Consider the following 24414-nt stretch of genomic DNA (forward strand, 5'->3'; position numbering starts at 1 on the left):
TCTGACAGAGCTCCAGAGTTCTTCTGTGGTGATGGGAGAACCTTCCAGAAGGACAACCATCTCTGCAGCACTCCACCAATCAGGCCTCTATGGTAGAGTGGCCAGACGGAAGCCACTCAATAAAAGGCATGTGACAGCCCGCTTGGAGTTTGCCAAAAGGCACCTAAAGGACTCTCAGACCATAAGAAACAAGATTCTCTGGTCTGATGAAACCAAGATTGAACTCTTTGGCCTGAATGCCAAGCGTCACGTCTGGAGGAAACCTGGCACCATCCCAGCCAAGACGACGCAGGAGTGGCTTCAGGACAAACTTCTGAATGTCCTTGAGTGGCCCAGCCAGAGGCCGGACTTGAACCCGATCGAACATCTCTGGAGAGACCTGAAAATAGATGTGCAGCCACGCTCCCCATCCAACCTGACAGAGCTTGAGAGGATCTGCAGAGAAGAATGGGAGAAACTCCCCAAATACAGGTGTGCCAAGCTTGTAGCGTCATAACCTCGAAGATTTGACGCTGTAATCGCTGCCAAAGGTGCTTCAACAAAGTACTCAGTAAAGGGTCTGAATACGTATGTAAATGTGTTATTTCTGTTTCAATATTTTTGTATAAATTTGCAAACATTTCTAAAAACCTGTTTTTGGTTTGTTGTTATGGGGTTGTGTGTAGATTGATGGGGGGGGGGGACGATTTAATCCATTTTAGAATAAGGCTGTAAAAAAGTCAAGACAACTAAATGCTTTCTGAATGCACTGTAAAAGTATAGATGCTTTCCTTTAATACACATGTTCATTCTTTTACATTTGGCAACCTCATCCATTCCTGTCCTTCCTGCCATTTGTTTGAATGTAGTCATGCTGGCTTCACCTCTGTTGCCATTGGATCCTGTTGACTGTATGCTGTCTATTTTGTGTGGTTGCATTTGCTTACGTTTGCTCCCATAGCAGTATGTCTCATCTCTGATAGCTATCAATTTTATGTGTATTATAACTATAAGCCCTGTTATATGATCATAGTGGAAATCTCTCTGATTAAGATCCTAATGAGTTGGACCTTGCAGAAGGGTGTCATGGGAGAGATGCCAGATGGGCTCTGCGTGTTCACCTTCACACCGATGTACTCAAGGTGATGAGGGTCCTATGGATTTTTCTACAACGTGCTTTTGTGAGCACCTTTTTTTGATATTGTTTTGAATAACCAATCTCAATTATCAAAATTCTGTGACTTACACTCCCATCTCAAGAACATCCTGCTTTCTCTGTCACCCTGTTCTAAACACACACACACACACACAGAGATGGCAGGGGAACATGTAGACAGGCGACAAGAAGAGACCAATATAGCAGTCGTTAGACTCCTGTCGTAAGCTAGTTCCCTCTGTGAGGAGGGAGATGCCAGCCATCAATAAGGCTGTCAGCCCAGAGTAGGAAGAATTCCTGTCATAAATTTATGAGGCCTGCGCTGAGTCACTGATTCATGGAACATGCTCTTTGAATTCTGTTGCCTGATGTTCTTGAGTGGTTGCTGTCACTTCACACCAGAAAGGATGAATGATTGAATAGCTCTTATATATGTGGTCCACTGCACTGACACAGGTTAGGGACGGGAAGCCTGGTCAAGTCTTGTGGCTTGTGTATTCATATGTATTCATAAGGATCGCATCAAATAGATTGAAGTTAAAAATATCTAAGAGACGTATCAGTATGACTTCATTTTTGTTAAGAAAAGGCACAGTACAGGTTAGAATCTGATGTGCATGTGTGTATTTCGGGCTGTACGTGTTTCCATGTTTGCATCGTGGGAACATTGCTCCCAGTTAGAGGAATCTGTGAAGCGCATTTGCACACAGGGCTGGCCATCCACTGACCCTGTGGGAGAGCTCAGCTCTGTTGACAGACCACAGAGATGCTGGTAATGCAGGGGATTACATGGAGTGCTATGAGTCTGATGCCTCGTAAAGAGTCACTGATCCCACATACAGTAGAGGCCTTATGGCTAGCTGGTGTCCTGTGTTTCTGCTCGCAGGCCTGGGCTATAGGGTATAACTTACATTGGCATTAGTTGGTCATGCTGCACCTTATCCACTGACTGGTCTGGAGCACAAACACACTCCCTTGCATTTCAACTTTGGGTGTGATATAGGCTAATCTTGTAACAGCCATATGATCCCTGGGCCTTGAATAAGCTAAAAAATTCAGCTGCCATACCAAGTTTTAAAAAGTGACTTGTCTTTGCACTTGCCGCAAACCCCTATCAGATTACCAGTCAAAGATAAATTAAAGATAGAATTGCATTATTAATATACATTCCATCAATCATTGATGCATAACCATGTCATCGTGGTATGTATTGATATTTATAATGTGGTGTCGACCATTTCTTTGGAACACATTTGTCCGTCATTAACAGTGTAATAATAACTGAATGCACTGAGGATATATGTATGATACATTTCAGACTCTTGACACCACTAGTTTAGATGGCTCCTGTTACCTAATCCATCTCAATGAAGTGTGCTTTCGGTGTTGGTAATTTTGCTCAGTGCTAAACATTTGATTCAGCAGTGCCAGAATATTCCATTGAAAGAAGTGTAACAAACATTGCCATAAAATCTCTCTCCATCTAACAATTAGCCCTTGAAATATGACGCTCCAGGTAGACAATTGTATTGAAGACACTGCCTACAAGTCCCAGAGTACTTTGCTTTTTTGTGCGTCCTGCCATCAGTGTCAACATACTTTTCAGGTTAGATTTAACTCTGTTGAGAAACACACATCACCACACAGTGTTCCCACAAATGTACATTTGAAAGGGAACGTGTCGTTTTGGTAAGTACCACTTTTGTTTGTTTGTTTTTAATGTAAAGTAAAGCCCAATATTACACCAAAGAAGGTTAGTAAACTAGCTAGCAGACAAGCTAGCACAAGCTCGGCTCTGTGTATCTGTCGCCATGGTAACGGGCTCATGCTGTCCTGGCGTTTTGGCAGCAGATTTTGTGGGTATAACCCGATCCATCCTATCCCCAACCAATGACAGGAATAGTGCTATCACCCGGCATCATGTCTTGCTATAAATACATGTGGCGGGATGAATTAAGCATATGAAATCCAAACCATTCTCGTGTGTGTGAAATTGCATTATACAAGTTCATGCACTTAGAGGAGGTCTTATTTTCTGAGAACGCACATAAGGATGAATTGTAAATGTATGACGATAGCTGTGTGTTTTCAAAACCCCTACGTTTCTCCCACTGTTTCCTCAGGTGTGGTGTTATGAACCAGTATGAGGTGGTCCATCAGATTGGAGAGGGGGCATTTGGGAAGGCCTTCTTGGCCCTGGACAGGGACAGAGACTGGGGCGGTGAGAGCCAGTGCGTGGTCAAAGAGATCAACCTCAGAAAGGTACCAACCATAGACTTATCTGTGATGCTCATGAAATCATAACCAAGCCTCTACACAACCGACTGCATTGTTTTAACCAGTAGGCCAGGAATTTGTTATGAGAATTTCCATCCCCTTTTTTGTTGCAATGTCATTCATAGATGTCACCTATGGAAAAGGAAGCATCCAAAAAGGAAGTCATGCTGCTTGCAAAGATGAAGCATCCAAATATCGTCACCTTTTTCAAATCATTTCAGGGTTTGTATCCAGTCAATATGTCTGTGTGTGTGTGTGTGTGTGTGTGCATACATGCGTATGTGCTTGCTTGTGTGTGATGTTGATCAGTTTATCCTGTCTGAAACAGAGAGCACTAACCTGTACATAGTGATGGAGTACTGTGATGGAGGAGATCTGATGAAGAAGATCAGTATGCAACGAGGGGTTATGTTTACTGAGGAGCAGGTACAGACACACACACCACAGGAGGTTGGTGGCACCTTAATTGGGGAGGACTGGCTCATGGTAATGGCTGGAGTGGAATGAGTGGAATTGTATCAAATACATTACATTTACATTTACATTTAAGTCATTTAGCAGACGCTCTTATCCAGAGCGACTTACAAAATGGTGCATTCACCTTATGATATCCAGTGGAACAACCACTTTACAATAGTGCATCTAAATCTTTTAAGGGGGGGGGGGGGGGGGGGGGTTAGAAGGATTACTTTATCCTATCCTAGGTATTCCTTAAAGAGGTGGGGTTTCAGGTGTCTCCGGAAGGTGGTGATTGACTCCGCTGTCCTGGCGTCGTGAGGGAGCTTGTTCCACCATTGGGGTGCCAGAGCAGCGAACAGTTTTGACTGGGCTGAGCGGGAACTGTGCTTCCTCAGAGGTAGGGGGGCCAGCAGGCCAGTGGTGGATGAACGCAGTGCCCTTGTTTGGGTGTAGGGCCTGATCAGAGCCTGAAGGTATGGAGGTGCCGTTCCCTTCACAGCTCCGTAGGCAATCACCATGGTCTTGTAGCGGATGCGAGCTTCAACTGGAAGCCAGTGGAGAGAGCGGAGGAGCGGGGTGACGTGAGAGAACTTGGGAAGGTTGAACACCAGACGGGCTGCGGCGTTCTGGATGAGTTGTAGGGGTTTAATGGCACAGGCAGGGAGTCCAGCCAACAGCGAGTTGCAGTAATCCAGACGGGAGATGACAAGTGCCTGGATTAGGACCTGCGCCGCTTCCTGTGTGAGGCAGGGTCGTACTCTGCGAATGTTGTAGAGCATGAACCTACAGGATCGGGTCACCATCTTGATGTTAGTGGAGAACGACAGGGTGTTGTCCAGGATCACGCCAAGGTTCTTAGCACTCTGGGAGGAGGACACAAGGGAGTTGTCAACCGTGATGGCGAGATCATGGAACGGGCAGTCCTTCCCCGGGAGGAAGAGCAGCTCCGTCTTGCCGAGGTTCAGCTTGAGCTGGTGATCCGTCATCCACACTGATATGTCTGACAGACATGCAGAGATGCGATTCACCGCCTGGTTATCAGAAGGGGGAAAGGAGAAGATTAATTGTGTGTCGTCTGCATAGCAATGATAGGAGAGACCATGTGAGGATATGACAGAGCCAAGTGACTTGGTGTATAGCGAGAATAGGAGAGGGCCTAGAACAGAGCCCTGGGGGACACCAGTGGTGAGAGCGCATGGTGCGGAGACAGATTCTCGCCACGCCACCTGGTAGGAGCGACCTGTCAGGTAGGACGCAATCCAAGCGTGGGCCGCGCCGGAGATGCCCAACTCGGAGAGGGTGGAGAGGAGGATCTGATGGTTCACAGTATCAAAGGCAGCAGATAGGTCTAGAAGGATGAGAGCAGAGGAGAGAGAGTTAGCTTTAGCAGTGCGGAGAGCCTCCGTGACACAGAGAAGAGCAGTCTCAGTTGAATGCCCAGTCTTGAAACCTGATTGATTAGGATCAAGAAGGTCATTCTGAGAGAGATAGCAGGAGAGCTGGCCTAGGACGGCACGTTCAAGAGTTTTGGAGAGAAAAGAAAGAAGGGATACTGGTCTGTAGTTGTTGACATCGGAGGGATCGAGTGTAGGTTTTTTCAGAAGGGGTGCAACTCTCGCTCTCTTGAAGACGGAAGGGACGTAGCCAGCGGTCAAGGATGAGTTGATGAGCGAGGTGAGGAAGGGGAGAAGGTCTCCGGAAATGGTCTGGAGAAGAGAGGAGGGGATAGGGTCAAGTGGGCAGGTTGTTGGGCGGCCGGCCGTCACAAGACGCGAGATTTCATCTGGAGAGAGAGGGGAGAAAGAGGTCAAAGCACAGGGTAGGGCAGTGTGAGCAGGACCAGCGGTGTCGTTTGACTTAGCAAACGAGGATCGGATATCGTCAACCTTCTTTTCAAAATGGTTGACGAAGTCATCCGCAGAGAGGGAGGAGGGGGGGGGAGGGGAAGGAGGATTCAGGAGGGAGGAGAAGGTAGCAAAGAGCTTCCTAGGGTTAGAGGCAGATGCTTGGAATTTAGAGTGGTAGAAAGTGGCTTTAGCAGCAGAGACAGAAGAGGAGAATGTAGAGAGGAGTGAGTGAAAGGATGCCAGGTCCGCAGGGAGGCGAGTTTTCCTCCATTTCCGCTCGGCTGCCCGGAGCCTTGTTCTGTGAGCTCGTAGTGAGTCGTCGAGCCACGGAGCAGGAGGGGAGGACCGAGCCGGCCTGGAGTATAGGGGACAGAGAAAATCAAAGGATGCAGAAAGGGAGGAGAGGAGGGTTGAGGAGGCAGAATCAGGAGATAGGTTGGAGAAGGTTTGAGCAGAGGGAAGAGATGATAGGATGGAAGAGGAGAGAGTAGCGGGAGAGAGAAAGCGAAGGTTGGGACGGCGCAATACCATCCGAGTAGGGGCAGAGTGAGAAGTGTTGGATGAGAGCAAGAGGGAAAAGGATACAAGGTAGTGGTCGGAGATTTGGAGGGGAGTTGCAATGAGATTAGTGGAAGAACAGCATCTAGTAAAGATGAGGTCAAGCGTATTGCCTGCCTTGTGAGTAGGGGGGGAAGGTGAGAGGGTGAGGTCAAAAGAGGAGAGGAGTGGAAAGAAGGAGGCAGAGAGGAATGAGTCAAAGGTAGACGTGGGGAGGTTAAAGTCACCCAGAACTGTGAGAGGTGAGCCATCCTCAGGAAAGGAACTTATCAAGGCGTCAAGCTCATTGATGAACTCTCCAAGGGAACCTGGAGGGCGATAAATGATAAGGATGTTAAGCTTGAAAGGGCTGGTAACTGTGACAGCATGGAATTCAAATGAGGAGATAGACAGATGGGTCAGGGGAGAAAGAGAGAATGTCCACTTGGGAGAGATGAGGATTCCAGTGCCACCACCCCGCTGGCTCGATGCTCTAGGGGTATGCGAGAAAACGTGGGCAGACGAAGAGAGAGCAGTAGGAGTAGCAGTGTTATCTGTGGTAATCCATGTTTCCGTCAGCGCCAGGAAGTCTAGGGACTGGAGGGTAGCATAGGCTGAGATGAACTCAGACCGGCAGTTCCAGAGGCTGCCGGAGACCTGGAACTCCACGTGGGTCGTGCGCGCTGGGACCACCAGGTTAGAGTGGCAGCGGCCACGCGGTGTGAAGCGTTTGTATGGCCTGTGCAGAGAGGAGAGAACAGGGATAGACAGACACATAGTTGACAAGCTACAGAAGTGTTGTTTCTTGTATTATTGTCTCCTGTGTCTTTAGAGAACTGTTTCACTTTGATATCCTTTTTCTTCTGTCCTGATTTTCACTTTCTTTTCTTCTGTTAACTAGATATTCTTTGTTGTTCTTCGTTAGCTAGCTAGCTTCTTCCAAAAGAGTCCCTAGCAACTGCTTAGCAACTGGTAAACAATTCAGCTTGCTAAGATAACTACAATTTTATGAAAAATAGTTATTTTTCAAAAGCCTATCTTCTTTGTTTGTTGCTTGTTTTTTCTCCTATTCAGTCTTGCAGTTTTCTTTTGCTTTTTTCCGATGTACTTCACTCTAAAAACCATGTAAATTTCATACATCAAAGACATGGTTTCCATATGTTGGATGCCATTCCATTAGCACCATTCCAGACATTATTATGAGCTGTCCTCCCCTCAGCAGCCTCCACTGAGACACGCCACACACACCACACACACACACACACACCACACACACACACACCACACACACACAGGGTTCAAGGAAATACTCATGTAAACTATTTTGTTCCCACTCAGATAGTGGATTGGTTTGTACAGATCTGTTTGGGACTGAAGCACATCCATGACAGGAAGGTTTTGCACAGAGACATCAAAGCACAGGTATTAAACAGCTGTCATAGTCAGACAAAAGCCACATAGATATCAAAGCACAGGTACCACTTATAACAACTTGATCTACTCTGATCATTGTTTTGTTTTTGTATTGCTTTCCTCTAGAATATATTCCTTACCAAGAAGGGGATGAAAGCCAAGCTGGGAGACTTTGGCATTGCAAGAATGTTAAACAAGTGAGTTTCTATGATAGTGGCAGAAGACTCACAGCCAGGAAAGAGACTACTGGTATTTTCTCCATAACAGCTGCTGATTACAGAGAGCTAGGACATGTTCCAAACCATGTTATTAACATTCCACATTCCACAACCATACTGTTACATTGTGTATTACCACTCATGTATATTTATGTTCTGATGAATGTGATTGGCTAGTACCATGGAGCTAGCCAGGACCTGTGTTGGGACGCCATATTACCTGTCTCCTGAAATCTGTGACAACAGACCGTACAATAACAAAACGTATGTACCATATTATCCTCCCTTCTTTTTATTACTCTCTCTCTCACACTCTATCTATCGATGTCTTTCTCTCTTATTCACACACAGCCTCCTACTGGACACAGACGTCAGTTCAACATAGAGTTTTGATTTACATTTGTTGGAAATGTCAACTAACGTGAATTCAACATGAAATCAACAACAACAAAAATCACCATGCTGTTGGATTTAGGTAAAGAATTGTGTGTAAAAAATATGGAATCCAGTTAGTTTGTAATCACATAGATTTTTTGGGTTGAAATGATGTGGAAACAACGTTGATTCATCCAGTGTCTTGGCCTGCAAAAGTAAAAGCCAAAATGTCAGTGTTGTGTTTTGGTGAAATGAGCTAGAGTACCTCTACCTAGCTCACCCGCAGGATTTCCTGTTATGCTGTTATGTGTTTAGACAACCCAAAAATAGACCCTGTGTTACTTTCTCCCAATAACATATGTCGGCGGTGTCTAATATGGTGATATGAGACACTGACTGACTGTGGGGAGAAGTTAACACATTTATTCAGTATATGGCCATAACTGTTGTGTTGCAAACACCTTGCTCCATCTGAGCAATCAAAACATTGTGTGACATAACGTATTTCGTGTTGGAACTTGTGTGTTTGTGTAAACAGTGAAGCAAGCAGACAGGACTGTAGAGCATTAGCTAGCTGCCTGATCAATCAGCCATGTGGCTGCAACAACGCCACAATCTTTTCCATCATACTCTCATTCTGGCTAGTCTGAAATCGGTGTCCTCCCACCATTAATAGGCGCACATACACATACACACTTTGTCTAGGCAGCTATCGTTCTGCTTTCTAGAACTGGGCTGTTTTGACACTAGCTGGGATAGAGAGGGCGCTCCCTGAGTTTCACTGTTACACACATTTATGTGTCATTTCCCCTCTATTAGCTCCTCACGAATAGTTCACAGATCGTCATATACATCATAAACTGTCATCCACCATTACCACAGCTGCAAAGTATCCTTGTGCATTTTATAATGATTGCTCTTATATTCAACAGCAATCTTTGACTGGTTCTTTCTGTTCCTCAGGGATATCTGGTCTCTGGGCTGTGTCCTGTATGAGCTCTGCACCCTCAGACATCCAGTAAGCACTGCTACAAACACACAAATGCACACACTCACACACAGTCACACTCAGACAACACATGAATGCACACACATATGCACATGCAATTCAAAGCCACACTATCTCAACAGTATTTCTCTCCACCTGCAGTTTGAGGGCAACAGCCTGAGGCAGCTGGTAGTGAAGATCTGTACGGGGCGCTATAACCCAGTCTCCACCCGCTACTCCTACGACCTGCGCCTGCTGGTCACTCAGCTGTTCAAGGTCAGCCCGCGAGACCGGCCCTCCGTCAACTCTGTCCTCAAACGGCCCTTCCTGGAGAAACACATCAGCAAACACCTGGACCCCCAGGTAACTACTAGTGTACCAAGAAAGGGACTGGAGGCTCGGCCGGTAACCTTTCTATACGTTCCCCTTGGGCTTAGATAATTATAAACAGAGGGGTGACTTTCTGTTTACAGAAATGAACATTGAAATCTTTTTGGGTTGAAACGGTTAAACTAAACTTGCACAACCCAAATGTGCTAACTACTCACACTTTGTAGAAGTCTTGTGACTTCTTGTCAAGAACAGATATTATTAGCTTGCATGTTTGTGTGTGTGTGTTTTTGGTTTTACTATCCTTGTGGGGACCAGAAGTCCTCACACGGATAATAAAACAAGGAACATTATGCCAGTCCCCTCAAGAAAACATATTTTAGCCTTAGGGGTTAGGTTTATGGTTAAGGTTACAATTAGGGTTAGAATTAGGGTTAGGAGTTAAGGGTTTGGGGGTTAGGTTAAGGGCCAGGGAAAATAGGATTTTGAATGGGAATCAATTGTTTGGTCCCCACAAGGATAGTAAAACAAACATGTACAGGTGTGTGTGTGTGTGTGTGTGTGTGTGTGTGTGTTATTGTATTATTGTGTTAACTTCAGGATGTCCTGTGCTGTTTTCTTACTCTGTTCTGGGTGTTTCTAGGTCATTGAGGATGAATTCAGCCACACAGTGCTGCACAGAAAGAGAGCTGCAGGCCCACTGCCTAGAGTGCGGGCCGCACCAGTACAGATCACCGGTACACACGCTTAAGGGACATAAGCAAAAATATTGTATTTCTGTCTGAGTCCAAACATCCCCTTAACATAATCATTAGCTTTTCTCAGAATGGTTTCAGCCACACATTACCCAACAACAAAGTTTCCTACTTAAATAGGCTTGGCTAATAGGCTTGGCTTCACAGTAGCTGTGATGAAATGTTGTCAGTTACACCACCTGGTGGTCAGGGTCATAGCATTCTCTCCAATATCTGTTCATCGTCATCAGAATACATTCACTAAAACTCTTGGCATCAAAACCAGTTGCACTGAACTGTGAGCACAGGTTAAAGATTCCTGGGCATGAAATGTAAATGACGTCAGCCGTGTCTCTCATTCTCAGAGTACAATCACTTGGTGAATGGCAATAGACTCTTGTCATTCTATTAGGAAGCATGCTAGTGCTGACATGTCAATTCTGCCACCTGTATTGTTATGGTACAATTATAGCAACATTGGCTTGTCTGGGTATGCCAACTCAACATCACAATGATGTCAAATCAAATCGAAATGTATTTGTCACATGCGCCGAATACAACACCTTACAGTGAAATGCATACTGAATAGCCCTTAACCAACAATGCTTTAAGAGGTTTTTAAGAAATTAAATGTTAAGTAAAAAAATAGAAAATAAAAACAAAAGTAACAATTAATCAAACAGCAGCAGTAAAATAACAATAGCGAGCCTACAGTTGAAGTCGGAACTTTACATACACTTAGGTTGGAGTCATTAAAACTCGTTTTTCAACCACTCCACACATTTCTTGTTAACAAAATATAGTTTTGGCAAGTCGGTTAGGACATGTACTTTGTGCATGACACAAGTCATTTTTCCAACAATTGTTTACAGACAGATTATTTCACATATAATTCACTGTATCACAATTCCAGTGGATCAGAACTTTACATACACTAAGTTGACTGTGCCTTTAAACAGCTTGGACAATTCCAGAAAATTATGTCATGGCTTTAGAAGCTTCTGATAGGCTAATTGACATAATTTGAGTCAATTGGAGGTGTACCTGTGGATGTACTTCAAGGCCTACCTTCAAACTCAGTGCCTCTTTGCTTGACATCATGGGAAAATCAAAAGAAATCAGCCAAGATCTCATAAAAAAATTGTGGACCTCCACAAGTCTGGTTCATCCTTGGGAGAAATTTCCAAATGCCTGAAGGTACCACGTTCATCTGTACAAACAATAGTACGCAAGTATAAACACCATGGGACCATGAAACGTCACACCGCTTAGGAAGAAGACACGTTCTGTCTCCTAGAGATGAACGCACTTTGGTGCAAAAAGCACAAATCAATCCCAGAACAACAGGAAAGGATCTTGTGAAGATGCTGGAGAAAACAGGTACAAAAGTATCTATATCCACAGTAAAACGAGTCCTATATCAACATAACCTGGAAAGCCGCTCAGCAAGGAAGAAGCCACTGCTCCAAAACCGCCATTAAAAAGTCAGACTACGGTTTGCAACTGCACATGGGGACAAAGATTGTACTTTTTGGAGAAATGTCCTCTGGTCGGATGAAACAAAAATAGAACTGTTTGGCCATAATGACCATCGTTATGTTTGTAGGAAAAAGGGGGAGGCTTGCAAGCCGAAGAACACCATCCCAACTGTGAAGCACGGGTGTGGCAGCATCATGTTGTGGGGGTGCTTTGCTGCAGGAGGGACTGGTGCACTTCACAAAATAGATGGCATGATGAGGGAGGAAAATTATGTGGATATATTGAAGCAACATCTCAAGACATCAGTCAGAAAGTTAAAGCTTGGTCGCAAATGGGTCTTCCAAATGGACAATGACCCCAAGCATATTTCCAAAGTTGTGGCAAAATGGCTTAAGTACAACAAAGTCAAGGTATTGGAGTGGCCATCACGAAGCCCTGACCTCAATCCCATAGAGAATTTGTGGGCAGAACTGAAAAAGTGTGTGCGAGCAAGGAGGCCTACAAATCTGACTCAGTTACACCAGCTCTGTCAGGAGGAATGGGCCAAAATTCTCCCAACTTATTGTGCTAAGCTTGTGGAAGGCTACCCTAAACGTTTGACCCAAGTTAAACAATTTAAAGGCAATGCTACCAAATACTAATTGAGTGTATGTAAACTTCTGACCCACTGGGAATGTGATTAAAGAAATAAAAGCTGAAATAAATCATTTTCTCTACTATTATTCTGACATTTCACATTCTTAAAATAAAGTGGTGATCTGACCTAAAACAGGGAATTTTTACTAGGATTAAATGTCAGGAATTGTGAAAAACTGAGTTTAAATGTATTTGGCTAAGGTGTATGTAAACTTCCGACTTCAACTGTATATACAGGGGGTACCGGTACAGAGTCAATGTGCGGGGGCACCGGATGGTCGAGGTAATTGAGGTAATATGTACATGTAGGTAGAGTTAAAGTGAATATGCATAGATAATAACCAGAGAGTAGCAGCAGCGTAAAAAAAAGGGGTTTGGGTAGCCCTTATTAGCTGTTCAGGAGTCTTATGGCTTGGGGGTAGAAGCTGTTTAGAAGCCTTTTTGACTTAGACTTGGCGCTCCAGTACCACTTGCCATGCGGTAGCAGAGAGAACAGTCAATGACTAGGGTGGTTGGAGTCTTTGACCATTTTTATGGGCCTTCCTCAGATACCGCCTGGTATAGAGGTCCTGGATGGCAGGAAGCTTGGCACAAGAGATGTACTGGGCCGTATGTACTTCCCTCTGTAGTGCTTTGCGGTCGGAGACCGAGCAGTTGTTATACCAGGCAGTGATGCAACCAGTCAGGATGCTCTCGATGCAGCTGTAGAACCTTTTGAGGATCTGAGGACCCATGCCAAATCTCCTCAGTCTGCTAAGGGGAAATAGGTTTTGTCGTGCCCTCTTCACGACTGTCTTAGTGTGTTTGGACCATGATAGTTTGTTGGTGATGTGGACACCAAGGAACTTGAATCTCTCATCCTGCTCCAATACAGCCCTGTCAATGAGAATGGGGGCGTGCTTTGTCCTCCTTTTCTTGTAGTCCACAATCATCTCCTTTGTCTTGATCATCACGTTGAGGGAGAGGTTGTTGTCCTGGCACCACACAGCCAGGTCTCTGACCTCCTCCCTATAGGCTGTCTCATCATTGTCGGTGATCAGGCATACCACTGTTGTGTCATCGGAAAACTTGATGATGGTGTTGGAGTCATGCCTGGCCGTGCAGTCACGAGTGAACAGGGAGTACAGGAGGGGACTGAACACGCACCCCTGAGGAGCCCCCGTGTTGAGTATCAGCGTGGTGGATGTGTTGTTACCTACCCTTACCACCTGGGGGTGGCCCGTCAGGAAGTGTAGGATCCAGTTGCAGAGGGAGGTGTTTAGTCCCAGGGTCCTTAGCTTAGTGATGAGCTTTGAGGGCACTATGGTGTTGAACGCTCATCTGTAGTCAATGAATAGCATTCTCACATAGGTGTTCCTTTTGTCCAGGTGGGGAATGGCAGTGTTGAATGCAAAAGAGATTGCATCATCTGTGGATCTGTTGGGGTGGTATGCAAATTGAGTGGGTCTAGGGTTTCTGGGATAATGGTGTTGATGTGAGCCATGACCAGCCTTTCAAAGCACTTCATGGCTACACACTTGAGTGCTACCTGTCGGTATTCATTTAGGCAGGTGTTAGTGTTCTTGGGCACAGGGACTATGGTGGTCTGCTTGAAACATGTTGGTATTACAGACTCAGTCAGGGACAGGTTGAAAATGTTAGTGAAGGCACTTGCCAGTTAGTCAGCGCACGCTGGGAGTACACATCCTGGCAATCCGTCTGGCCCTGTGGCCTTGTGGATGTTGACCTGTTTAAAGGTCTTACTCACATTGGCTACAGAGAGAGTGATCACACAGTGTTACTTGCCTCGAAGTGAGCATAAAAGTAATTTAGCTCGTCTGGTAGGATCGTGTCACTGGGAAGCCCGCGGCTCTGCTTCTCTTTGTAGTCTGTAATGGTTTGCAAGCCCTGCCACATCCGAAGTGCATCGGAGCCAGTGTAGTACGATTCAATCTTAGTCCTGTATTGACGGTTTGCCTGCTTAATGGGTCGTCGGAGGGCATAGCAGGATTTCTTATAGGCTTCCGGGTTAGAGTCCCGCTCCTTGAAAGCGGCAGCTCTACCCTTTAGCTCAGTTCGGATATTGCCTGTAATCCATGACTTCTGGTTGGGGTATGTACGTACGTACGGTCACTGTGGGGACGACGTCATTGATGAAGCCAGTGTCTGATGTGGTGTACTCAATGCCATCGGGGGAATCCCGGAACACATTCCAGTCTGTGATAGCAAAACAGTCCTGTAGCTTGTGATATTTCATCACAATGATGTACCTCCTATCTGTTAGCTGCATACTGTATGTATCTCCTTTTTATTTTTTGTAACTTTCCATTTTTCATCCTCTGTTGGGTCCAGAAATAGTCCCCAAAGCCAGAGTCTCAGAGAGGCCTCCTCCTCGGTCGAAGCCTGGGCCCTCGGTGAAGAAACCGCCCCCCAAACCAGATTGGAAACCCCCTACCAGAGTCATGCCACAGCACAAAGTAACTCACCTGTCTAAAGAACAACTATATCAGTTACTTCTCCAGTTGCCTACTACTGTATAACAGCTACTACATGAAAGCATGTTCCTAGAACTGTACCACTGAAATTCCATCTTATCTTGTTCCATCTTATCTTTTGGGTTTTTGTTCCTTAGCCGTTTCATCCACGAGCAGCACAGATTAGGGTTCCAGTGGCCAGACAATACGGTCAACAGAACCCCAGGTGGGACGGTCAGGCTGAAGTCAACCCTTACGACCACTACTATGCCCAGCTGGACGCCATCCAGAGGAGATACTCTCCTCTACCTCCTCGTCCTCCTCTTCCCTCCTGTCATCCTCCGGTGGTTCAGGAGAGACCTGTGGAGCGCTATGATGACAGACAGAATCACCCAGAACCTTATCAATTGTGAGTGTTCAGTCAAGCATAACCATAATTATAGAATAATGTTCTTCAAACTTGGTCCTTGCGAGATACAGGGTTTGCAGGCTTTTGTTAATTTGTGTGTGTTCGGCCTTCAGGGTGGCCGCTGCCTGTAATGAATACCGCCAGAGGAGACAGGAGGCCAACCAGTACAAGCTGAGGGCAGAGAAACAGCTGGTGGGTCTCAGGCTGTATTATGCTGAAACAGCCAGCTGTTTGCTGGCTTCTGTTAAATACTAGAAAAACTGGATATGCTGCTGATGTATTGTAACTGTAATACAGTGAGGGAAAAAAGTATTTGATCAGTCTATAATTTTAATGGTAGGTTTATTTGAACAGTGAGAGACAGAATAACAACAACAAAAAATCCAGAAAAACAAAACGCATGTTAAAAATGTTATAAAATGATTTGCATTTTAATGAGGGAAGTAAGTATTTGACCCCTCTGTAAAACATGACTTAGTACTTGGTGGCAAAACCCTTGTTGGAAATCACAGAGGTCAGACGTTTCTTGTAGTTGGCCACCAGGTTTGCACACATCTCAAGAGGGATTTTGTCCCACTCCTCTTTGCAGATCTTCTCCAAGTCATTAAGGTTTTGAGGCTGACGTTTGGCAACTCGAACCTTCAGTTCCCTCCACAGATTTTCTATGGGATTAAGGTCTGGAGACTGGCTAGGCCACTCCAGGACCTTAATGTGCTTCTTCTTGAGCCACTCCTTTGTTGCCTTGGCCGTGTGTTTTGGATCATTGTCATGCTGGAATACCCATCCACGACCCATTTTCAGTGCCCTGGCTCAGGGAAGGAGGTTCTCACCCAAGATTTGATTGTACATGGCCCCGTCCATCTTCCCTTTGATGCGGTGAAGTTGTCCTGTCCCCTTAGCAGAAAAACACCCCCAAAGCATAATGTTTCCACCTCCATGTTTGAGGGTGGGGATGGTGTTCTTGGGGTCATAGGCAGCATTCTTCCTCCAAACACGGCGAGTTGAGTTGATGCCTAAGAGCTCCATTTTGGTCTCATCTGACCACAACACTTTCACCCAGTTGTCCTCTGAATCATTCAGATGTTCATTGGTAAACTTCAGACGGACATGTATATGTGCTTTCTTGAGCAGGGGGACCTTGCGGGCGCTGCAGGATTTCAGTTCTTCACGACGTAGTGTGTTACCAATTGTTTTCTTGGTGACTATGGTCCCAGCTGCCTTGAGATCATTGACAAGATCCTCCCGTGTAGTTCTGGGCTGATTCCTCACCATTCTCATGATCATTGCAACACCACGAGGTGAGATCTTGCATGCAGCCCCAGGCCAAGGGAAATTGACAGTTCTTTTGTGTTTCTTCCATTTGCGAATAATCGCACCAACTGTTGTCACCTTCTCACCAAGCTGCTTGGCGATGGTCTTGTAGCCCATTCCAGCCTTGTGTAGGTCTACAATCTTGTCCCTGACATCCTTGGAGAGGTCTTTGGTCTTGGCCATGGTGGAGAGTTTGGAATCTGATTGATTGATTGCTTCTGCGGACAGGTGTCTTTTATACAGGTAACAAGCTGAGATTAGGAGCACTCCCTTTAAGAGTGTGCTCCTAATCTCAGCTCGTTACCTGTATAAAAGACACCTGGGAGCCAGAAATCTTTCTGATTGAGACGGGGTCAAATTCTTATTTCCCTCATTAAAATGCAAATCAATTTATAACATTTTTGACATGCGTTTTTCTGGATTTTTTGTTGTTGTTATTCTGTCTCTCACTGTTCAAATAAACCTACCATTAAAATTATAGACTGATCATTTCTTTGTCAGTGGGCAAACGTACAAAATCAGCACGGGATCAAATACTTTTTTCCCTCACTGTATCTGTAAATATGAACCCTGGCCCTTCTCTTTTTCACCCCCAGGGCCTGCGGCCCTCCACAGCAGACGCTGAGCGTTACAGACAGCCTGAGCAGGACCAGGGGGCAGCGCGACCTGCACACCCACCCACACCTCACGACAGGAGGCAGGATGGGCAGCAGGTAAGACGGAACGTCAGGAGAAGGTGCAGAAAAGTGAATACGTGATTTATTGTTTATTTGTCAAACAGTCAGGTTCATGTCTATATGTGTAGGAGTATCTACGGAAGTTGCAGCACATCAGACAGCAATATTATAGTGAGATGAGAGATATCAGAATGAGAGCTGATGCTGAGGTAAACACAACAACATATTGACATAAAGGTTTCTCTGTCATTCCCTATGCCCTACCATTCTTTATCACAATCACGTGCTATCTTCATAACACCACTGCACTTTTCTAATACCATTCTCACTGTACCGAACACAGATTTCTCCAGAATTTAAGTCTATATAATGACATTGATATTAACAGAACAGACATCTTTTCAGCCCCAGCCACCAGTGAAACCAGGCACATACCTGGTAGAGAAGCCCGGTCACACAGAGCCACCAACACATAGTGGAGACCAGGACAGAGACAGACCCCAACCTGACCAGGTAAGACTTATTAAGGGGCTTATTGCGAACATTCACATAGAAATCGATTGTGTAAAACAGAAGTCTCTCACAAGAAATAATAATTTCAGGCCTGTATCTTAAATTTCTATCTGCAACATTAAGGACATTGAAGGAGCCCTGAGACAGATCAGGCAGGAGAACAGACTGGAGAGGAGAGAGCTACAGAAGAAGCACAAAGACAAGAAAGCTATCATGTTTGAGATCAAGTTAAATGATGCAAGGATTCAAGAGGATGAAGAGAAAGAAAAAGAGGAGAAGAGGGATGAGGAGAGAATAGTGGAGGACAAAAAGGAAGATGAGAAAGAGGTAAAAGATGACATGTTGCCTAAGTGAGTATGTTCATTTCAACGGGGTGTGTGACTTCACTTAGGACAATAGTGGGGCTCTCAAGCATCTCATTGTTTACCTGGTCTGTCTGTCTGTCTGTCTGTCTGTCTGTCTGTCTGTCTGTCTGTCTGTCTGTCTGTCTGTCTGTCTGTCTGTCTGTCTGTCTGTCTGTCTGTCTGTCTGTCTGTCTGTCTGTCTGTCTGTCTGTCTGTCTGTCTGTCTGTCTGTCTGTCTGTCTGTCTGTCTGTCTGTCTGTCTGTCTGTCTGTCTGTCTGTCTGTCTGTCTGTCTGTCTGTCTGTCTGTCTGTCTGTCTGTCTGTCTGTCTGTCTGTCTGTCTGTCTGTCTGTCTGTCTGTCTGTCTGTCTGTCTGTCTGTCTGTCTGTCTGTCTGTCTGTCTGTCTGTCTGTCTGTCTGTCTGTCTGTCTGTCTGTCTGTCTGTCTGTCTGTCTGTCTGTCTGTCTGTCTGTCTGTCTGTCTGTCTGTCTGTCTGTCTGTCTGTCTGTCTGTCTGTCTGTCTGTCTGTCTGTCTGTCTGTCTGTCTGTCTGTCTGTCTGTCTGTCTGTCTGTCTGTCTGTCTGTCTGTCTGTCTGTCTGTCTGTCTGTCTGTCTGTCTGTCTGTCTGTCTGTCTGTCTGTCTGTCTGTCTGTCTGTCTGTCTGTCTGTCTGTCTGTCTGTCTGTCTGTCTGTCTGTCTGTCTGTCTGTCTGTCTGTCTGTCTGTCTGTCTGTCTGTCTGTCTGTCTGTCTGTCTGTCTGTCTGTCTGTCTGTCTGTCTGTCTGTCTGTCTGTCTGTCTGTCTGTCTGTCTGTCTGTCTGTCTGTCTGTCTGTCTGTCTGTCTGTCTGTCTGTCTGTCTGTCTGTCTGTCTGTCTGTCTGTCTGTCTGTCTGTCTGTCTGTCTGTCTGTCTGTCTGTCTGTCTGTCTGTCTGTCTGTCTGTCTGTCTGTCTGTCTGTCTGTCTGTCTGTCTGTCTGTCTGTCTGTCTGTCTGTCTGTCTGTCTGTCTGTCTTGTGAGGTGGACCCACTGAACCAGACCCTGAGCTTCCAGGCAGGGGAGGAGCTGAGGCACAGGGATTGGTCCGGGGCAGGATTGGGGGCAGGGCAGGATGAAGGCACGCCCAGGTCAGAGGTGAGGAAGGGGTGGGGCCAGGCAGCACCACAGACCCTACTGGATGCCCTGGCTGAGATGGACGTGTCATCAGTGTGTACCACCATGGCTGTGCCTGAACTGGGTGAGTGGAAGGGACACAATGGAAGAATCTCAATTGCATACTCCTCGAGTCCTCTCTCCTCTCTCCTTGCCTCCTTCTCAAAGCCATTGGATGAGAAAACCAGCGGTCCTCCAATGGGTTTTGAAGCGGCCAGGACCAATCCCTCCTCTGTCCTCTCTCCTTCGTGTCCCAGAAACCGATAAGTGGTCAAGGAGAGTGTCAATTCGTTAGTAGGCGAACCGAGGAGTATACTACCCTCCTCAATTACCTACTTCGCCAAAGGATCCACAAGAGTATCCTCCCGGCGGCAAGTGCGGATGTGTTTTTTAATCCGCCACACCCCCTTTGTTATGCTGTTTTTTACTTGCAGGAGGAATGCTTAAACATATTTAAAAACTATATGCTACTTATCCTTTAATCTATAAAATGTCTTGAGCAACTAACTTAAATAGTTTTACGAATGTACACATTTATTTTGGGATTCCACCCTGTATATGGAATTTGCCTGATGACACGTGATTGGAGAAGGAGAGTCTAACTTCATACAAGTGCATTTTTGTCCACTTTCCCTCTCCTTGCCGCCTCTCCTCAAGAAAGGACGCAGGACTTGAAAAAAAAAACAATTAAGATCTTCCCTTAGTGTCAGTGTTCAGCATGGTCAGTACTGTACTCTCTTCCTCCCCCCAGGTGACGCTGCAGATCTCGAGGGGAAGGCAATAGGGGAGAGGAGACAGTGGGGAGCGGGTCCCCCCAACACCCTGCTCCATGCTTTGGGTCAGGCTGAGCTAACCTCCACCCTGGACTCCGTAATGCCAGGTCAGACTCCTCTTAGACTTTACCCCAGGGTTTTAGATTGATAGGGAGAATCTCGATTGTATACTCATCGTGTCCTCAAAACCCATTGGTTGAAAAAGTCACATGGAAGAGACCTCTGGCTTTGGGTTCTGAGAAGGAGGCGAGGAGAGAGGATGCGAGGAGTATGCAATTGAGATTCTCCCCAGGTCTAGGATTCTCAAATACAAGAGCACAGCAATTAGACACCTTTCTCCTTCCCTCTTAGAACCATTGACTGAGAAAGACCGCGCCAAGGAGCCGGAGAAAGAGGGAGCCGAAACAGAGGAAAAAGTGGAGGAGGATGAAGACTCAGATGTGGAGATGGACGAGGAGCGTCTAGAGCCCAGGTCGGATGATGACGACACGTGAGTGTGACACTGGGGTGATGCTGACAATGTGCTTGTGTTACTAGGCCAACCTTTGACATTTCATTCTTCCTACGTTTTTCAATCTCTCCTTCCTCAGGAACTTTGAGGAGTCTGAAGATGAGCTGAGAGAGGAGGTGGCAGAGTCAATGTTTAACCTTTTTATAATGGAGGATGGAGAGAGTGTGAAAGAGGAGGAAGGAGAGAAGGTTGTAACAGATGGAGTAGTGGGGGAAATAGAGTTAGACAGTCAGGAAACTGTAGATCTCCAGCAAAGACACCCTGTGATAGAGCCCACTGGTTACACCTCCATAGAGGGTAAACCCTCTCAGACTCAAGTCCAAGCTGCAGGGTGTGAGACTCGGGCAGAGCAACCAAGGAATACCCAGGCTTCAGACGAGGACTGTGAGGCCAGTAAGAAGCAACAGCCAGAACATTAGTGTTCATATTATTCTTTACTGTGAGATTTAAGTGAAACGATGACAAGGACCTTGTTAATGGATTATTTTCTACAAAAAAATCAGCAAGTTTGAGTAAGCTCTCTTTATAATTTTCATCAACATAACTTGCATATATTTTTTTCTTGGCGGGTGCTCCGGAGGTAGACATCACAGGAGGTTGGTGGCACCTTAATTGGGGAGGATGGCCTCATGGTAGTGGCTGGAGTAGAATGGTATCAAATACATGGTTTTGCTCCGTTGCAGCCTTTATTATGAGCAGTCCTCACCTCAGCAGCCTATGGCAGGAATAGGTATCACTTGGCCCAAACTTTAACCTAGTAGACCGGTCTTACATTTTTCTAAACTGCAGGTTAGTTTGGTGCTACCTATTCTTGCCACAGGTTGGCAGTATAACATAAGCAGGCAGACAGGTATTTGGGTGTTGAAAATGTTTCAGTATTGTTGTTACATGGAGCAACTTCTAAAGACTAAATCAAAATAATAAAATACAACACAAGGTTGAATTTTTTATTCATCAGACATATGAACAATACATGTACTTTTCCAAAATAAAGCATTGTTTGTATATTTACATTTTCTGCACATTAAATCGGTAACATTTCTGAGCCATGGTCCCTTACAGAAAGGGCGAGGGAAAAAAAGCACACAGAAAAAAAATTGCACAATGATATTTGGTCATTCTTCGCAGGTGAAACCAGTACAGAAACCTCAATTCAGGATCAAATGCTTTTTGATTGCAAATGTATAAATAGAATATCCACCACTTCACTGTAACTCTATCAAGACAGAGCAGGTAAGACAAGCATCCTTACTTATTCATATTAATAAAGCCAGCAAAGCTCCGATACACCATCAGCGGTCCAACATTCAAATTGATACAACATTCTCGGCCAATCAAGCCTGTGAGTGCTGCAGAGGAGAGGGGTTTCAGTCTGAGGTGGGAGTGATTGGTCTTCCCTCATCGCTGCTGTGTTCCCATCAGAGGTTCCATGGAAGACAGGAAGCTAGAGTCAAACTCATGGTTTGAGAAACGGTGTACGGACCGCTGGGTGTTCCGCCGGCTCTTCATCGTGCCGCCGACGACAGGGTCAGGATGGTCTCCATGGCGGTGGCGTAGCTGTCCTCGCTGTCGGCCAGGAAGCCAGTCTGTCCACCCTCGTAGGGATCCACGATGTCCAGCTTGGGGACGCCGGCCTTGTGAACCAGGAGTCCCTGCAGCCATACATTCTGAGACAGAAGAGAAGAGGAGGCAGAGTAGGGACAGGGATCACGAGTTTGGCATTTACAATACTTGTCTAAAAGACTGAAGATAAGATGGTAGAGATAAGATTAATACCTAAGCCAAAATGCTTGTTCCACATAGTGTGCACGCCAATGGTGGCATCCATCAGCTCCCTCTTTAGCTCCTCAAAGGAAACATTGAGTTTAAACTCCACCCTGTCAGTCACACCCAGCTCCTGGCACAACCCCCTTAGCATCAGCACTATCCTCATCCTCCTGGTTATGGCAGCAACCAATCAACACCAGTCTCTGAGACTCCCGCCCTCCCAGGCCCGCCCCTTTCCCCCCAGAAGCTTCTGAAATTCCCTTATCTGTAGCCGGTGGTCTTTCTCTGGTCAGAACTGACCCACGGACACTATCGAATGGCACTTCCTGTCTCCAATAACCTCCCCTTTCACCTCGTCCTCCAATGGCATGTCAATGACGGAATGGACGTCGCAGGGCGGGTAGACCACGCCGGTGCGGCTGGGGGTGCGCCACAGAGCCAGGATGTGGCCCAGTGTCCAGGTTGAGTTGACCATGACGACATCGCAGCAGGAGCCAGCTAGGCCGTAGATCAGAGCGAAGGCACAGTAGTACATCACCTTAGCCGTACTAAGGACAGGGTTAGTAGAGACGTAGTCTGCATTGTTGAACCTGTTGGGATCGTAGGAGGGAGTGGATGATTACAAATACTGCATTGGAAAATCCATTTGGTAACTAGGCCTATAACAAAAACACAAACACACTATTAAAGAGCACATTATCTAAAGTATCACAATTAATAACAATATCAATATGCCTTATGTAATTAAAATAAACAGTACTGACCTGGGGTTCCTCTCACCACAGAAAGCATGTTGAGTTTATTTTATTTTTACAGGGACAGTGCACATTAATCAACATTTCAGTAAAAGTGCCGGTTTTAGCCAGCCGGCTAATTTTCAACCGGAGTCCCTGGGCAGGTTATTGTCAGTACTGACGGTGGGGAAGTGCACATAGCTGCCCACCCTGCATCCTCCCAGGTAGCAGAAGATAGGCAGAGTGAAGGCATAGCCCATGGAGTCCATATAGAGGTTTGGTATAAAGGATGTGAGGGCCTCCCAGCCCAGGAACATGGTGTCCATGCTCTGCCCCAGCAGGGTGAAGTGGGGGGAGGAGCTAGCCTCCAGCAAGAGACAGTTCTTCAGGAATATTAAAGTCACTGGACGAGGCAGCCTGATGTTGAATCATTATCGTGGCACCCTCCAGAATTTGTTCCCCCATCACATCTTGGTCACCGGTGTACACAACAGAGATGTTTGGGTATCTACAGGAGGGAAGACACAGAAGAGACAACTCAACATATCAGGAGATAAAGTAAAGGAAATACAGGTTATGAAGCTCATGAGCACTCTATGAATGCATCTAAAAATAAGCTCAGACAGTGTAAACCTACCTATTCTGAAGCGCTCTGAGGGCACACGCTCCCCGCCTCCTTCTGCATTGCAGTAGCGGTGGGGAAAGGCCACCGTTGGGGAGCTGTCCTGAGCCAGGCGTGCTTTCCGACTCCTCTGCAGCCACATTCTAACACCCATGGCCAAGTTCAGATACACGCATGGCAACACCATGGCCCATACTAATCTGTTTTGAAGACAATAACAATTATACTATTAGCGATAACACCATGGTGGCTGACTGACTGGTTCTCAGTAGCTAGCTAGCTAGCTATGAATTTAACACCAGTATTTGACAATGTTATGTCGAAACAATGAACTCCGATTTGAAAATGTATTTTCTTAGTCATAGATATGGCTACTAGCTAGCTAGCTATGGCTGTCACTTGTTCTTTCTTCATATAGCCAGTTTCTGTTGGCAAGAACTGTAAGGTTAAGATAACTACGATCTGCATTTACTACGACAGGTGTTAGAAACAAAGCAACATCATTTATTTAATGATTATTACCTGATGAAGTCGCATGAGCACAGAGCCAGATGATCATGGCCAGCCATCTTGACAACACAAACTTTGACACCGGAAGAAGTTGTAGAGCTGTCTTTTGAGGTGCGTGTATGTGATTGGTCCATATTTCGTTGTTTACATAGGATGTCAGAGTTAAAGCTACACGCTACTTGATGGCTAAAATATGCATTGGTGGAAAAAGTAC

General features: G+C 45.8%; 1 protein-coding gene and 1 pseudogene across 2 annotated transcripts; one reads left to right on the plus strand and one right to left on the minus strand.

Annotated features, from left to right (window-relative positions):
• Window positions 1-2689: 2689 nt before the first annotated feature.
• On the plus strand, window positions 2690-21578 carry nek5 (NIMA related kinase 5). 2 transcript variants are annotated; one of them, XM_014165125.3, is made up of 21 exons: window positions 2690-2824; window positions 3259-3397; window positions 3538-3634; window positions 3741-3838; window positions 7594-7677; window positions 7795-7865; window positions 8064-8150; window positions 9225-9279; window positions 9412-9612; window positions 10223-10316; window positions 14760-14884; window positions 15040-15290; window positions 15404-15482; window positions 17198-17314; window positions 17407-17487; window positions 17684-17791; window positions 17915-18118; window positions 19152-19368; window positions 20035-20163; window positions 20408-20546; window positions 20647-21578. In XM_014165125.3, the coding sequence occupies exons 2-21, from the start codon at window positions 3269-3271 to the stop codon at window positions 20984-20986; spliced, it is 2706 nt and encodes a 901-aa protein (XP_014020600.2). In that variant the 5' UTR covers window positions 2690-2824; window positions 3259-3268; the 3' UTR covers window positions 20987-21578. The 2 variants fall into 2 exon arrangements, with proteins under 2 accessions (XP_014020600.2, XP_014020602.2); XM_014165127.3 differs by lacking the exon at window positions 17407-17487.
• LOC106582200 (GDP-Man:Man(3)GlcNAc(2)-PP-Dol alpha-1,2-mannosyltransferase) lies at window positions 21501-24294 on the minus strand (annotated as a pseudogene).
• Between the last annotated feature and the right edge of the window lie 120 nt (window positions 24295-24414).

The sequence above is a fragment of the Salmo salar genome, chromosome 21, assembly GCF_965601325.2.
Source record: "Salmo salar chromosome 21, fSalSal1, whole genome shotgun sequence".
NCBI classification, from domain to species: Eukaryota; Metazoa; Chordata; class Actinopteri; order Salmoniformes; family Salmonidae; genus Salmo; species Salmo salar.

Coding starts and splice junctions, on each gene's coding strand:
- nek5 (XM_014165125.3), top strand. CDS start 3,269: ATGAACCAGTATGAGGTGGTCCATCAGATTGGAGAGGGGGCATTTGGG. Junction 10,317..14,759: donor CGCACCAGTACAGATCACCG/GTACACACGCTT, acceptor TGTTGGGTCCAG/AAATAGTCCCCAAAGCCAGA. Junction 20,164..20,407: donor CCTGGACTCCGTAATGCCAG/GTCAGACTCCTC, acceptor CTTCCCTCTTAG/AACCATTGACTGAGAAAGAC.